The following is a 13,729-nucleotide window of genomic DNA, read 5'->3' on the forward strand; positions in this document are numbered from 1 at the left end:
CCTCCAGAGGCCCGCCCAGGACCTGGTGACAATGCTCACACGGGGGTTGGGAAGGGGCCCGCGCGTCTTACCTCTGTGCTCTAGTGCAGGGCCGTTGGCACCCCAGCTCTGGTAGAGGGAAGCAAAGTCCTTTGGAATGTACGTCTTAAAGATATTGAGGATGTCCAGGCGCTTCTCGTGGCCGTCGGACGCGGGCTCCTGCTTGCTGGTGTGCAGCGGGGGCTGGCCCGGCGAGGCCGCGGTCCCCCCGGGGCCCGCTCCACAGCTGGCCGGCGGCCGCAGCTCCTGGCCCGCCTTGGAGGGGGGCTTGCGGGGAGGTAGAGCGGGGGTCCCGTCGCCTTTCACGTGCAGCTGGCCCTGAGGCTGAGGGCCGAATTTGGCTTTCGGGGGGTCCGGGGCACTGTGCTTATTTGGGGGACCGAGGCCGGCCCCCGCGGGGGGGATGCCGCACTTGTCCCCCGGCCTGCTGCCGGTGGGGGGCTGGGCGCCTGCCCGGGCGATGACTGAGGGCGTCGGGGTGGCGCTTCGGCTGAAGCCACCGCCGCCCGCCGCGGGCCCCGGCCGGGGGCCGGCCTCCTGCCTGGGCTTGGGCAGGGGCAGCTGCGTGGGGGCGCCGTGCTGCTCGGGGCCGTGGTGGCCAGGCCTGGCCTGTCGGTGCCCTTCGGGGCCGGCCACCCAAAGCGCACAGGGGCCCCCGGAGTGGCTGTCCTTGCTCTTAGGCAGGTGAGCGGCTTTCGTGGTCACGCCCAGGGGCGAGGAACCGCCTCTGGGCCCCGGCGCCCCTCCCGGTACCTGAGTGCGCGTGAACCGAGCGATGGGCAGGGGCTGGCACTCTTTGCCCCCGAGGGCAGGCGGGGGCCCCGTGCGTCCGCTCCGGGCAAGGAAAACCAAGTTGTTCCTGATGCTCTTGTAACCGTTGGGAGGAATCCACTGGGGGGTCACGGAGCTGCAGCTGACCTTGTGCCAGATACGTTTGTGCATCCACAGGACCTCGGGGTAGTACGTCTTGTGGCTGCAGTAAGGGCACGGGTGCACGGCCAGCGCGGCCTGCAGGGAGGAGGCCAGCTCCTTACGGCCGGGGTCATCCCGGGTCGACCTGTCACTGAGGTCCAGCGGGGTCAGGTCTGCGGCCGGCCCCCTCCGTCCGCCCCCAGCGTGTTCCTTAGTGTGCAAGTCAGACAGCTTGTCTTTCGGGTGGTGAGCCGGGCCCTCGGACGAGAGCTGCGGATCTCCTTCTGGAAAAGTCTGGTCCGAAAGCGAAGGGAAGTCTGCAGTGTCCCTGGGGATGGGGACCTCCCGCTTTGGGTGGAACGCTGGCATCTTTAAGTCCACAGAAAACCTCGGCTGCTCTGCTCTCTTGCAGGCATCTCTGCTCCTGTTTCCAAGTGCGGACACAGAAGCTGTGCTCCCCGCTCCGGGCTCACCGGTATGTGTCTCTGATGCCTTACTTCCAGGTGCGTGAGTCCGGTCTCCGTTGGAGAGCACAGTCGAAGCTACCTCTTCGGAAAAGCAGCAGCGGTGAGGCTTTCCCCCTGGAGGACCAAAATGTAAAACATGAAGTTACCATCTCTCATCAGAACAGAACGAGAACACCCAGAGCAGCACGCTCAAAGGCCCTGTGGCCCTCACGCACCGGGTGCACCGGTCCTCAGCAAGACTGCGTGGTTCTGGAGCCTGGCTGTGCCCCCCCCCCACAGCGCCATCAAGAGTGGACCAAATGTAAGGGCCAAAGGACAGTGTGTGGGGTGGGGTTTCTTTTTTCATCTGATTACGTGACTCAATAGACTGTAAGCAGAAATAAAGTCTAGTTAGCTGTAACTACACAGTTACTAGTTAACAGAGGACAACTAGTTATATCAAAAAGCAAGAAATAACCACTCACTAATAGCACAAGGCTTCCCATGACTGTCAAAGAACTAACTGAAGGCATGTTTAGGGATCCTGTGGGCTTAGGCAAAAAGACCCGGGCAGACTGATACGCAGCCTGTGGTCAACACAGAGGCTGGGCCGGGACACCGCTCACTTTGCCCACGGGATCCCGTGGCTGCCTCAGAAATGTCTACGCTACGGGCTGACTTCAGACTGATCCAGAAAGGGTCCCTAGGACTCCCTCTCATAAGGTCCAATGTTCAAGTCCACAACCTTGACACCAGAAGCTTCCCTTCAGAGGCATGAGAAGGGAGGGTAAGTGAAGCTATCCGTCCCTGCCTTTCCCAGGACGGGTGTCCAAGAGAAGGAGGGCACCCGGGACGGGGACCCCGAGCTCTGCAGCTAGAGTTCCCACCTGCCATGCTCCTGCAAGAGAGACAAGCGGGGTGCGCGTGGACGCCCTGTCACCGGCAGGCCTGCCTCGTCCCCGGCCAGGCTGCACTGGGGATCACCACCAGCTGGGAGCTGGGCTCCGTGACCTTTGGACCCCAGGTGCTAACGCTTCTGCCGAGTCAGACTAGACCACAACCCAAGGCGACTCAATCCGCCTTGAGAAAAATTCCGTTTTACATTTGCAAGGATGACTTCGGACATACTGAAAGACGCAAGTCAACATTTGGAAGGTCCACCGATGTGTCTGGATGTCTTAAAACTTCCCGAAGTACAGAGGACAAATTCATCACGGACACACCACCGGAGGGATTTTATCTCCCTGGAGCCCCGTCACAGTGGAGGTGGGTTATGATGTCAGGTGTTCTAACAAGGGTTAGATACTGCTGGTCTTGGAGAAAGAATTTTTAGAGACTTACACTTTCCAGTGGAATCTAGGGATCTATTTGCAAAAATACATTCTTTAAACATTTTCTAAGACTCAGGAATCCCATCGAACGGGCATTAAAAAAAAAAAGTATTTCAAAGGGATCTTCACGGAAGCAGGAAGGCGCCCCTCACAGGACGCATTTTCACACAGCTCTGAAGGAGAACAGTACCAAATGTTCATTTTCAGTTAGGAGGTGGTGAGCCACTCTTAAGCCATTTTCAAGGATGACGTCCACATAAAAAACGTGACTGGCATGTCGTGATGTGCACAACGGGTGAGGGGGTAAGACCGAGCGGGGATAAGCGTTCAGATTCCTGTCGGCTCCAAAATGCTAACCCTGAAGCCAAGTCGGGTATGTTACGTCCTGCTCGGAAGGGCGCCGAGCAGCCCTGGGAATCTCTGGACAAAAGGGCACTTGACGGGAGAGTAAACGTACGGAAACCCGGTGGCCTTGGTTCAATTCGCACTGATGCTCAGAATGCCACAATCACTTTCAAATTTTCAAAGAGAGAAATGCCCGGGGCTGGGGCCTCGTCTCTCCTGTGTGAAAGGAACACGGATTTATGAAAACACACGCCGGAGACCATTAGTCAAATTCCTAAGTTGAAACAGGAGGCCGATGCAAACTGACGCTGCACATCTGCGGGGGCTGCAAAGCACATCTGTTGAAGTCCCCGAACTTGACGCTCCCAGAAGGGACGATAAAACACCACGACCGAACCTCCAGAACCTCCGAGCAAGACACTAAAACACGAGGCGCACGTGACATGACACAGGTCGTCAAAGGTCATCAAAGCCATCGTGGGGGCGGGGGCAGAGCAGCTGTCACAGGAAGCCAGTCACGGAGCAAAGGAACTCCTTCCCGAAAGCCTTCCAACCGCAGGAGGGGGAGGGCAGTTCAGCATGGGGACACTGACCGTCTGAGGTCAAAGGAGGGGGCAGGAGAGCAGCCCAGGAGCCAGGTGATGCTTCGAACCAGGAGACCGTGGCCATGACCCCTGGAGCCCTTTTCTTTGGGAGGTTCCTCAGGTACAGGGCTGGGGACCCCCGGGTCACCGTGGAGAAGGCCCAGCCCGCTGCGACCTCTGTATCTACAGCTGCCCCCACCAAGCCAGTGGGGTCACTCGAGGCTGCCAAGCTTCAGGGCATCCAGACCAAAAGCAGGCACAGAGGGGCCGCCCCGGGGCCCCAGGGAAGCGGGACTCAGGTCTCTGCTCCCGGGTCCTTCAGTCCCATTTCCGACTTTACTCACAGGGGTTTCACCTAGAAGTGGACCTCCCACAGGCCACACCCACCGGGCATGAAGGGTGCCTGCACGTCCCCAGCCACCTGCTCCACGAGCCACACCTCCTCGGTGGGCAGCCTGCCCTGAGCACTTGATCAGGCTTAAACGGAGGGCGCTGCGTTCTGAGCTCCGGGCCTGATGTGCCTCCATAAACAGCTGCCTGTAACCTTGACCACCAGGCTAATAGTGTCTGCAGCTGAGAAACAGGCTCCGAGGGGTACCGCTGGTCTCCTGCCTGCGGGGGCTGCGGCTGTGACCTCCCGCCAGGGCACCCTGTCCCGAAGCACGGTCCTCGTGCAGAGTGGCCAGACCCGCACGGCCCCCAGGAAGCGCGCCTCAGTCCCCACCCCGCGTCCACATATCCAGTGCCACGTGACGCAGTAATTCCTGCCACAGTCACACATGTGCACACGTGAACAGGTGGGTGCATGCAAAAACACGCCCATGCATGGGTGCACAACAGTGAACAGGTGTGTGCGTGTGAAAACAGGTGCCTGAACGCGTGAGCACATGGGCGCACACAGCGAACAGGCGTGTGCGTGTGACAACAGGCGCGTGCACACGTGAGCACACACATGTGGACGGACATGCACAGTCATCCTTCCATGGCCTGCTCTCTCCTGGGCCCAAAGATGTGTGTGGGCTACACGCGCCTTAAATTCCTCAGTTTCTTTCTGAATAGGACCCTCCTGGAAATGGCTTCAAAACTGCAGCACTAATTAGGTTTCTGAGGCCGTGACTCGCGCCCCACATCTGTAGTGGCTCGGCTCACTGTGCGTGTGCACTCGCGCACACGCACGGACGCACACCTCCCTCGGAGACCCCACCAGTCCCGGAAGTTCAGGGGAGGGAGGGACTTCACAGTTTGAAACCCCTGAAGCGACACCGTGTACACACACATACGCACACACACGCACACGCGCACCCACGCTTAAATCGAGACACGCAGGAAGGACATCTGGTAAGAAAAATTACTCCCCTTTAACTTTCTCTAATTCTTTTCATCGTGGGAAGACATACAGAACAAAGAACTCACCACCCCAACCATCTTCCATGCCCCCCTTCCACCTCTACGACCGATCTGGGTTTCACTGTGCAGCCCTGTTTCCATTTTATACCCATCTTTAAGGCACTTAATTCTTAGTGCCTATTCGGGCCTCTTTTCTTTTGCCCTCAATTAACAAACCCACCCCTGAGAAGCAGGCCGGTGCATCGCCGCTTGGCCGAGGCAGGTGGGGCCCAGGAAACGGCCCCATGGAGCCGCGGGCCTGGGTCCTGTCCTCGCCCTGATGCAGGGGATGCTCTAGGGGGCCGCTGGCCGCGGTGCACCTGCACTGCTGCACAACAGCCTCTCCAACTCACGCTCTGACGGGCTGCCGCTCACACTGCAAGCAAGGTGCTTGCCTGAGCCGGCTGCCCCTCAGCGCTTCGAGGAGGGACGCTCCTGTCTCCCCTTGTGCTCTGCTTCCTAACGGTCGTGATTTATTTCCGAAAATGACAGCTCTCATGTATGGAATCTCAAAAACGTAAAGGGCTCTCCTAGCCTCTCCGGATCCCCAGGGAGCGCCTGTAGGTCCTGCCCGGGGCTGGGGCTCGGGCTCGGCAGGAAAGGGCTGCCAGGGGAACCCAGCATCCACAGGAGGCCTGGAGCCGCCGACCCAGGTGCAGCCAAGTTCATCATCTCAGACGCGGAGCTCCCCCCCAGCAACAGGGAGCGAGAAGGCAAGGAACACAGCGGCAGATGCAAACACGGCCTTCAGTGCCGGCCTGGTCCCGCTCCAGGCTGAGAAGGAAAGGCGGGGGGGACTGTCTTCAAAGGTAAAACTTCCAAGCTATTAAAATTATATGGGAAGTCTGAGATCCATCACTGAGAATCTTTAAAAAGAAAAAAGTCGGTGATGCAACCCTAATTCGAAGGAGCCTTGGAAATACCAGTGCCCTTCGCCCCAAGCCCAGAAATGGCTGTGCTGGGATCACCCCCAAGAGGTCCTTCGACAACTGCGCTGTGGTCTCCAAGTCTTTATCACCACAATCTCCTTTCTAACAGATACATTCGAAAAGCTTGACTGATTCCTATTTTCTGCCGTTAGCCTCTGCAACGGATGCCGTCACCCCCACGGGACATCTGATTTACTCGGCCGAACACCTTTAGCACTCAGCATGCCTTCCGGCACCTTCCAGCTCAGCAGCACATGCTACCGGGGCCGTACCCACATCCTTCCTGCCCCAGCACGAAGGAGGAAAAGGCACCGCTGGATTCCCACCCGGCTCCCCTGCCAGGCTGCCTGCCGGGACCTGCGGGCCGCGAGCACCGGGCCCACCGTGCAGCCGCGTTCCCCGCAGGGAGGTGGTGCCCGCACGGCGGCTCAGCTCCAGGGACAAGCGTCCACAGGGCAGGGAACAGCGTCTCCGTGCGACACACTCGGCTCGACCACATCTGTAGACGAGCACGTTTCTGTCGAGGTCCTCAGCCCCCACGACAGAATGCAGCAGCGTGTTGGTGCCACATGCCCAGCACACCTGCCTCCGGATCCCTGAACGCCCCACCCCTGCGCGTCTGCGGGGCTCCAGTCACACAGAATAGCAGTGGAGGCGGTTTGCGGAAATGCTGGCATGATCAAAACACATCTTGCAACTGACCCGCCAAGAAAGATGAAAGTCTGCGTGCCTTGGTGTTTTCGTGTATAAAATTTACCCCAAGTTCGGTAAAAAAACAAAAAACAAAAAACAAAAAACAAAAAACAAAAAACACCCAGCACCATAAAAGCCCATGGAGTATATGGCATGATTCCGTCTGTGGAAAGGCTTACTATGCCGATTTTTCAAGGGACAGGGCGACGCCTGGGCCTGGCCTCTCCTGACAGTCTAGGGACAAGACGACACAAGGCCGGGCTGAGAACCCTGAGCAGGACCGTGAGCTGACTGGACGCCCCGGCCCGGGACCAACAAGGACAAAGGGCCTGATGGCGGCTGTGCTGCTACTGTTACTTTTATCAGCGGCCTCAATGAAGAAATGGGACGGAACGTGTTTATGATATCTAAGTCTGCCACTCAGCTAGGAAAGAGCCAAAATCTTCAACAAAAGAACAAAGATGCAAAAGTTTTCAACAAGATGGAAAAGCTGAAAACTAACAACATACAATCCCACGAGGAAGAACAGAAAGCACAGAAGTGAAAGGTCCGGCTTAAGAGCTGTGCTGTGAAAAAGACACCAGGGTCCTAGGGGACCACAAGCTCAGTGTGTCAGATCAAGGACAGCATCCTTAGGCCCATCCTGGAAAGCAAGGACACAGAGGAGCACACATCTAGAAGAGCCCAGCCCCAGCTCGGAGCCAATGCTAAGAGGAACCAGATGAAGGGGAGCGTGTCCGAAACAGGCCTACAGGGGGAGGTTTCTGGAAACCAAGCAATGTGAGGAAGGACTGCAGGCTCTTGGACTGTTCTACCTAGAATCGAGGGCTGAGGCTGTACCGCCACAAACTCTGACATTCACTCAGTATGGAATGAGCGAGGCAACGATTTGTTCATCAAGGGCAGCGTTCTGTCTGCACGCTAGAATCATCTGGAACAACATGAACCATCACTGGTAAGAAATTCCCAAGGCCAGTGCTCAGACCTAGAGCCAGGTTTTCAGGGGCGCAGCCCACACCATCAGCTTTTTCTACAAAGGCCTCTAGGTGATTCAAACGTGGCCCCGACTGAGGACAAACACCCGGGGGTCACCCAGGACCTGGCCGCAGGGGAGGCCGGCGGGGAGAAAGCTGCGTGGGAGGAGCAGCCACGGCTCCCGGGGTGAGGCGAGCGGAGCCCCAAGTCAGCTCCCGGGAACCACGTGGCCGCCCAGCCCACCTGGCCTCCACCTCTGAGGCTCAAAGAAGGGACCCAGTGACAGGTGACGGAAATGAGCCGCTCAGTCCTGTGCTTCCTCAGTGTCCTCATTTCCACGCAATTCCCCTTTCTGCACAGGTACGCCTACGATGTAACGCTTTGTCGCTGTGTAATTTATAACTAAAAATCGCACGTTACCGGGGCACCTGGGTGGGCTCGGTTGGGTGGGCGCCCGACCCTTGACTTGAGCTCAGGTGGTGATCTCACAGTGTGGGTTCGAGCCCTCTGTCGGGCTCTGTGCTGACAGCGCGGAGCCTGCTTGGGCTTCTCTCTCCCTCTGCCCCTCCCCCGCTCATTCTCTCTCCCTCTCTCTCTCTCTGTCTCTCTCTCTCCCTCTCTCTCTCTCTCTCTCTCTAGCACATTATTCTATCACCCAGGGGCTACCGTGCATCACTCAGTAGCGGCAGGGTGCTCAGGGCGGACGGGGTTTCTTGGCTGGGGGCTCTGCGTTCTTACGGGAGCCGTGTCTCTGGTCCCCAGTCCTCATGCAGAGCTCACTCGTGATGCAGGCCACCTCAGGTCGCTGTGTTCCCCACGTGACTCTGCCCGTTTGCCCTGCTTTTTGTTAAGTTTATTTATTTATTTTGAGAGAGAGAGAGAGAGAGAGAGCGAGAGCGAGCATGCACGCACGTGCACTGGAGTGGACGAGGGGCAGGAGGCGAGGGAGCGAGGGAACGAGAATCCCAATCTCTCAGCACAGAGCCTGACACGGGGCTCGAACTCATGAACCATGAGATCATGCGCTGAAGTCCAGAGCTGGACGCTTAGCCGACCGAGCCACCCGGCACCCCGACCCCGTCCTACGTCCATTACTTTCCTATCTTCCCACTCTTTGGGTTCAAACAAACAACACAACAGAAGCTCCTCACGCAGCACAAGACAAGGAGCACAGTTCCTGACGGCGGGCGCCCCCTGGACCCCCTCAGCACACCGTTCAGAGTGAGGCAGCAGCCTGCCGTGCGCTGAGCGCCATCGGACCGCCTCTTACAGACTGACTCGCCCCCGTTATCAACGGACTTGTGACCAGTCCCCCCAGTGAGCCAGGCTGTGTGAACAGAGGACTCATTCGGGCACCGACGTGAGCACGTCTTACAGGACCGCTGCATCTGGAAACGTCTGCGACGGGGGCACAGGAGACAGGAGGACGGCTGGTCCGTCCACACGCGCGGTCACTGCCCCACGTCTGCAGCCTTCCCCACAGGGCCACGTCGCCGGTGTCCAGGGCCCGCGCCCCGCTGCCCGCCAGCCAGGCTACCCTCGCGAACGGCACGGGGGTCCGCGGAGCAGCTGGCACGACCGGGAGACCGTGCGTGATCCCGGGCCAGCACCACCCAGCCTGGTCTCAGGGCGGCGGCCCTCGGGGCGTGGCCCCGAGCTTCTGAGAGCCTGGCCTGCCAGAGGGACGACTCACGTGTCCGTCGTCACCTGCACGGCCCCAGCCCACGGGCCGCGCCACCCACCCAGGCGCGTGGGTGTGGTGCTGTGGCCAGAGGGCCCGTGCTGAGCCCTCTGCGCTGGTGACCTGCCTGGCCGGCGTGTCTCGGGAGGCCAGTGCTGCTGCAGACGGGGAAGCCGAGGCAGGGAGCAGCTGGGGGCCGGCAGGCGTGGAGACCGGACCCCAGCCCGTGCTGTGGTGCCCTGACGGTCCCTCTGTGCCCACAGCTCAGAGGCCTGACTCCCGGGCTGCGGGCACGGACGGCAAAGCTGGCAGGTGCGCCAGGCCTTCAGCCCACACGATGGAACCATGTGGTCAGGGACCTCGTGGCAGAGAGGAAGCAGGGGCTGGGCTTCGCACGTGAGGACCGCGGCAAGTGTGGCCCCGGGGTGCGGACAGCGCCAAGTGCGGAGGGCTGTTCTCCGAGGGTTGCGGCAGGCAGCCCTCCTCCACCCCCGACTGCGGGGTTCCGGGCCGAGGGCCTGTCGGCTAACGAGCATACCGGACGCTCTGGAACATTCCTCAGGGGCCAGGATTCCGGGGGCCCAGGTAAGGGCAGCGGCGGCCACACGTCGGCCACACCAGTGTCGCCCGGCAACCCTTTCCCACCACAGGCTCCCGGGCGGCTTCCAGACCCCCGGGCCCCAAGTTGAGAGGAAGGAAGATGGAGGGGACTCCCGCAGGTGGCCGGGCGGCCAGATAAAGGCAGACAGGAAGGCGACAGCACGTCCGCTCTGGCCTGGGCCCTGGGGCACGGAGCCCGAGGGCCCGGGGCGCAGGACGTCACCGGGGACAAGCACACAGACGGGGCCCCAGGGCGCAGCGTGGCCAGACGCAGAGGAAGGCCAGGGACGCTGAAGACGCAGGGCGGTGGCCCTTCCCCCAGTCACCTCCCAGCTGAGCCGCCGCCAAAACCAGTCCCATCCCAACGCGGAGTCGGCGGAGGCCTCGGAGAGGACCCGTGTGCTGCACAGAAGGCCTGTGGCCAGGCTCGGGTTGGCCCTTTGCTCCTTGACCCCACGAGACCGAGGGGTCGCGCAGAGGAGCAGAGGGCAAGGAGCACCAGGCTCCGGGGCAACACGGCTCCAGGCACACGGGCTCTCCAACCAGGAACCGGCACAGGGAGACCCCGCGGGTCCCCGAGCGGAGGGTGGGTGGGGCCAGGCGAGCAGGGGGAGTGCCGGGCCACACCCGGCCTCGGTCCAGCCGCCACGCTTTGCCCCAGGCAGAACCACGACCTGGGGGGAGGGACCCCGTATTCCAGGACCGGATGTTCCAAGCTCCCGCCCCCCCTTCCCTTTCAATTCCTCTGCTCTGACTACACATGCAAACCCGCTCACGTAACGGCAGGAATGCTTTGCAAGTTATGGAACAAGGTCACTGAGATGGTCTGCAAAATGCCGTGTCAGGGACACACGTGCGACCACGAGGAAGGGGCTCAGCCTAACCCAGCACGAGCACTGACCAGCGGGGCGGGCCTCCGTGCGCCAAGCACACCACCCCTCAGGGCTCTGTGCTTGCCGTTTGCTCCGAAACACGGCGCCCAGGGAGTCACCAGGCTCCGCTCCCTCGCCAGGAGCACCTCCCAGACCACCCTGCGTAAAACATCAGCCCCCCCACACCCCATTCCCACTACCCTGCTGTGCCGCCCCGGCATTTCTCCTCCCTGCTGTCGTACGTGTGTGTGCGTGTGTGTGCGTGTGTGCGCGTGTGTGCGTTTCCTCTTTGCCTCTCCCGGAAAGGACCTGAGCTGCCAAATGAGAAACCGCGTTTTAGTCCAATGCTGTTATTGCCAGCGTCTACCACATCTGCATGAGGTGGATGTCCCATGAATGCAGAACGAACGAACGAACGAACGAATGAACGAACGAACGAAACAGGTCACTGAGGAGCGCCTCAGGGGCTCAGCCAGTTGAGCATCCAACTCTAGATCTCAGCCCAGGTCTTGATCTCAGCGTCGTGAGTTCAAAGCCCGCGCGGGGCTCCAGGCTGGGTGTGGGGCCTACGTAAAAAAACAAAATGAATCCCTTCATGTCCAAGACTCATACGTACAGAAACAGCACACAGGAAAGCACCTGCAAAGCAGGCAATGGAGTATGAATTAGTTAATTCAGCACGTACTTCTCAAGGGCCCACAGAGATGAAAAGTAACGCACGTGTGGGCAGTCACAGGACCTCAAAGTCCCAGCAACATACAGCAAAACTACTAACCCAGGGGGGCACCTGGGTGGCTCAGTCGGCTGGGCGTCCGACTTCAGCTCAGGTCATGATCTCGCGGTCCGTGAGTTCAAGCCCCGCGTCGGGCTCTGTGCTGACCGCTCGGAGCCCGGAGCCTGCTTTGGATTCTGTGTCTCCCTCTCTGTCTCTGCCCCTCCCACCCCCCTCTTGCTCTCAAAAATAAACATTAAAAAAAAAAAAAAAAAAACAACCTACCAACCTAGTTACCAACCTGGCGTGTGTCAGTTGGGGATCCTAGAAATACAGCAGCAGTAGTAAAGCCCGTGTACGGGGCAGGCTTGGGGGTCTTCACGGTTTATGGCACCAGGACCCCTGCACCACCCAGACCTGGGGCGCTCTTAAGACGACCCACCCTCTGCAATTTCTCAGTCCATGAATGAAATCAGACACCTGCTCAGACTTTATGAAGAAAAGGTCCAGCTGGGACAATATCCTTTGTCTAGCTCTCGCTAAAAAAGAAAGACTTCCTATTAGTAAGGCTGCCTTTCCACTGCCAAGTTCCCACAGACCTAAGAACGGAACTTGGATTTTTATCGCGGCCACAACCTAACTGAGGCCACCCGTTCACCATCCCCTGTGCCAGCATCATCAGTCAGGCCACAAAGAGGCGTTGCCGATCACCCAGCTGTCCGTTCTCCAGCTGCTAGGGCAAACCATCGACCAAGTACTCCACCTCTGTGATCCGCACGGACCGCACCTTCTGAAAAATAAACTAGATATGGGGCGCCTGGGGGACTCACTCAGTTAAGCGTCCGACTCTTGACCTCAGCTCAGATCACGATCTCACGGTTCGTGAGTTCGAGCCCGGCGTCGGGTTCTGTGCTGAGTGCAGAGCCTGCTTGGGGTTCCCTCTCCCACCGCCTCTCTGCACTCTCCTCCCTGCTCGTGCTTTCTCTCTCTCTCTCAAAGTAAATAAACTGAAAACAAATTAAAAAAAAACAGTATTTTTGAAACCAATGTGAGCTGAATATGAAACAGAAAAATGAAATTATTTTTTTTTACTTCCCAGGGAAGACAGGGGCACTGTGCAGACACACAGGCCCCACACGGTGATCTGAGGAGAAAAGATCTATCTCAGCAGGGTGTGGATGGGCTGCCTCCTCCCAGCGTGGCCCTGAGCACCTGCTGGGGGAGACTCAGCTGCCACGGGGCGGGGGCTCGGCGTGGCTTCTCCTAGACAGAACTGTATCTAGGTTGGGTGCGCTCAGGGTGAAGTACTGGGCCTCACGTGAGCGGCAGATTTCCAGAACCGTTCACACCGAACCCAAATCATCTCAAATCGCGCAATTCTAGAAGCGTCACCTTCTCTCCAAAATAGGGTGTGCGGGCATCCTCAAACGGACAGCGCGATAAAGCACAGCAGCAGTGACTGAGGTGGCCCGGCCGGCTGCCGCCAATGGCGAGGACGGCCCGGCGCACCTGCCAGGGTCCCGGTGCCGCAGAGACGCTGGCACGCTGCCTTCCTGCCACCGCCCCACGACGGCGCCTCCCGGGGGGTGTGCCAGGCCGCGCAGGAAGCAGGAAGCGGCCGCTTCTCCAGGGGCCTCCTCCCACCTGCGGGGAGCCGTGTACAACTGGAGGACGGAAAGCCATCAGCGGCCCCACGCTCTTAATCTAAGATCCAGGCATCATATTTGCAGGGATGACCCCAAAGGCAGCTGTGCTCTGGCCGAGAACAAACCGCGTATTCAGATAGCCGGCTCTCCCATCGCGGCAGCTGTGGTCACAGGCGGCCTTCGCGCCTCTTCCTACTTGCTGCTCTTTGCTGAAAAAAAACATCTATGAACTAATTCCACAGAGGCGTATGCGGGATGTGTAGGTACTTGGGACAGAAAATGGCCTCGACCCTCACCTATACTAGAGACGTGAGCCTTAGAGGGCACAGACGATAACCCCCCTCCAGAGATAAAATACCCCAAGCAACGCAAGCCTGAAGAAATCTAGAAATTGAGAATCACTGGGTGAAAAGAAGTCTAACATTCAGCAGTTAATTTTATTATTTGTGAGTTTCTAGCAACTTTTATAGTAAGTGTTATGAGTTACAAAACCCTCGATGTGACAGGAAAAACATTACAGTTTTTAAATAATGTTTCTCGGCAATTCTTTCATGATCTTCTTACCTGTCCTTTTTTAA

The 13,729-nt window shown here is 58.9% G+C and overlaps 1 protein-coding gene across 7 annotated transcripts in view; it reads right to left on the reverse strand.

The window, feature by feature from the left end:
• ZNF516 (zinc finger protein 516) overlaps positions 1 to 13,729 on the reverse strand; it is a 125,292-nt gene that overhangs the window by 21,478 nt on the left and 90,085 nt on the right. For all 7 annotated transcript variants that reach the window (XM_042962270.1, XM_042962271.1, XM_042962272.1 and 4 more), the window contains one exon: positions 72 to 1,532. In XM_042962270.1, coding sequence (XP_042818204.1) covers positions 72 to 1,532 — 1,461 coding nt within the window. The remainder of the gene's footprint in view (positions 1 to 71; positions 1,533 to 13,729) is intronic.

Source organism: Panthera tigris, chromosome D3 (genome assembly GCF_018350195.1).
Source record: "Panthera tigris isolate Pti1 chromosome D3, P.tigris_Pti1_mat1.1, whole genome shotgun sequence".
Classification (NCBI taxonomy): domain Eukaryota; kingdom Metazoa; phylum Chordata; class Mammalia; order Carnivora; family Felidae; genus Panthera; species Panthera tigris.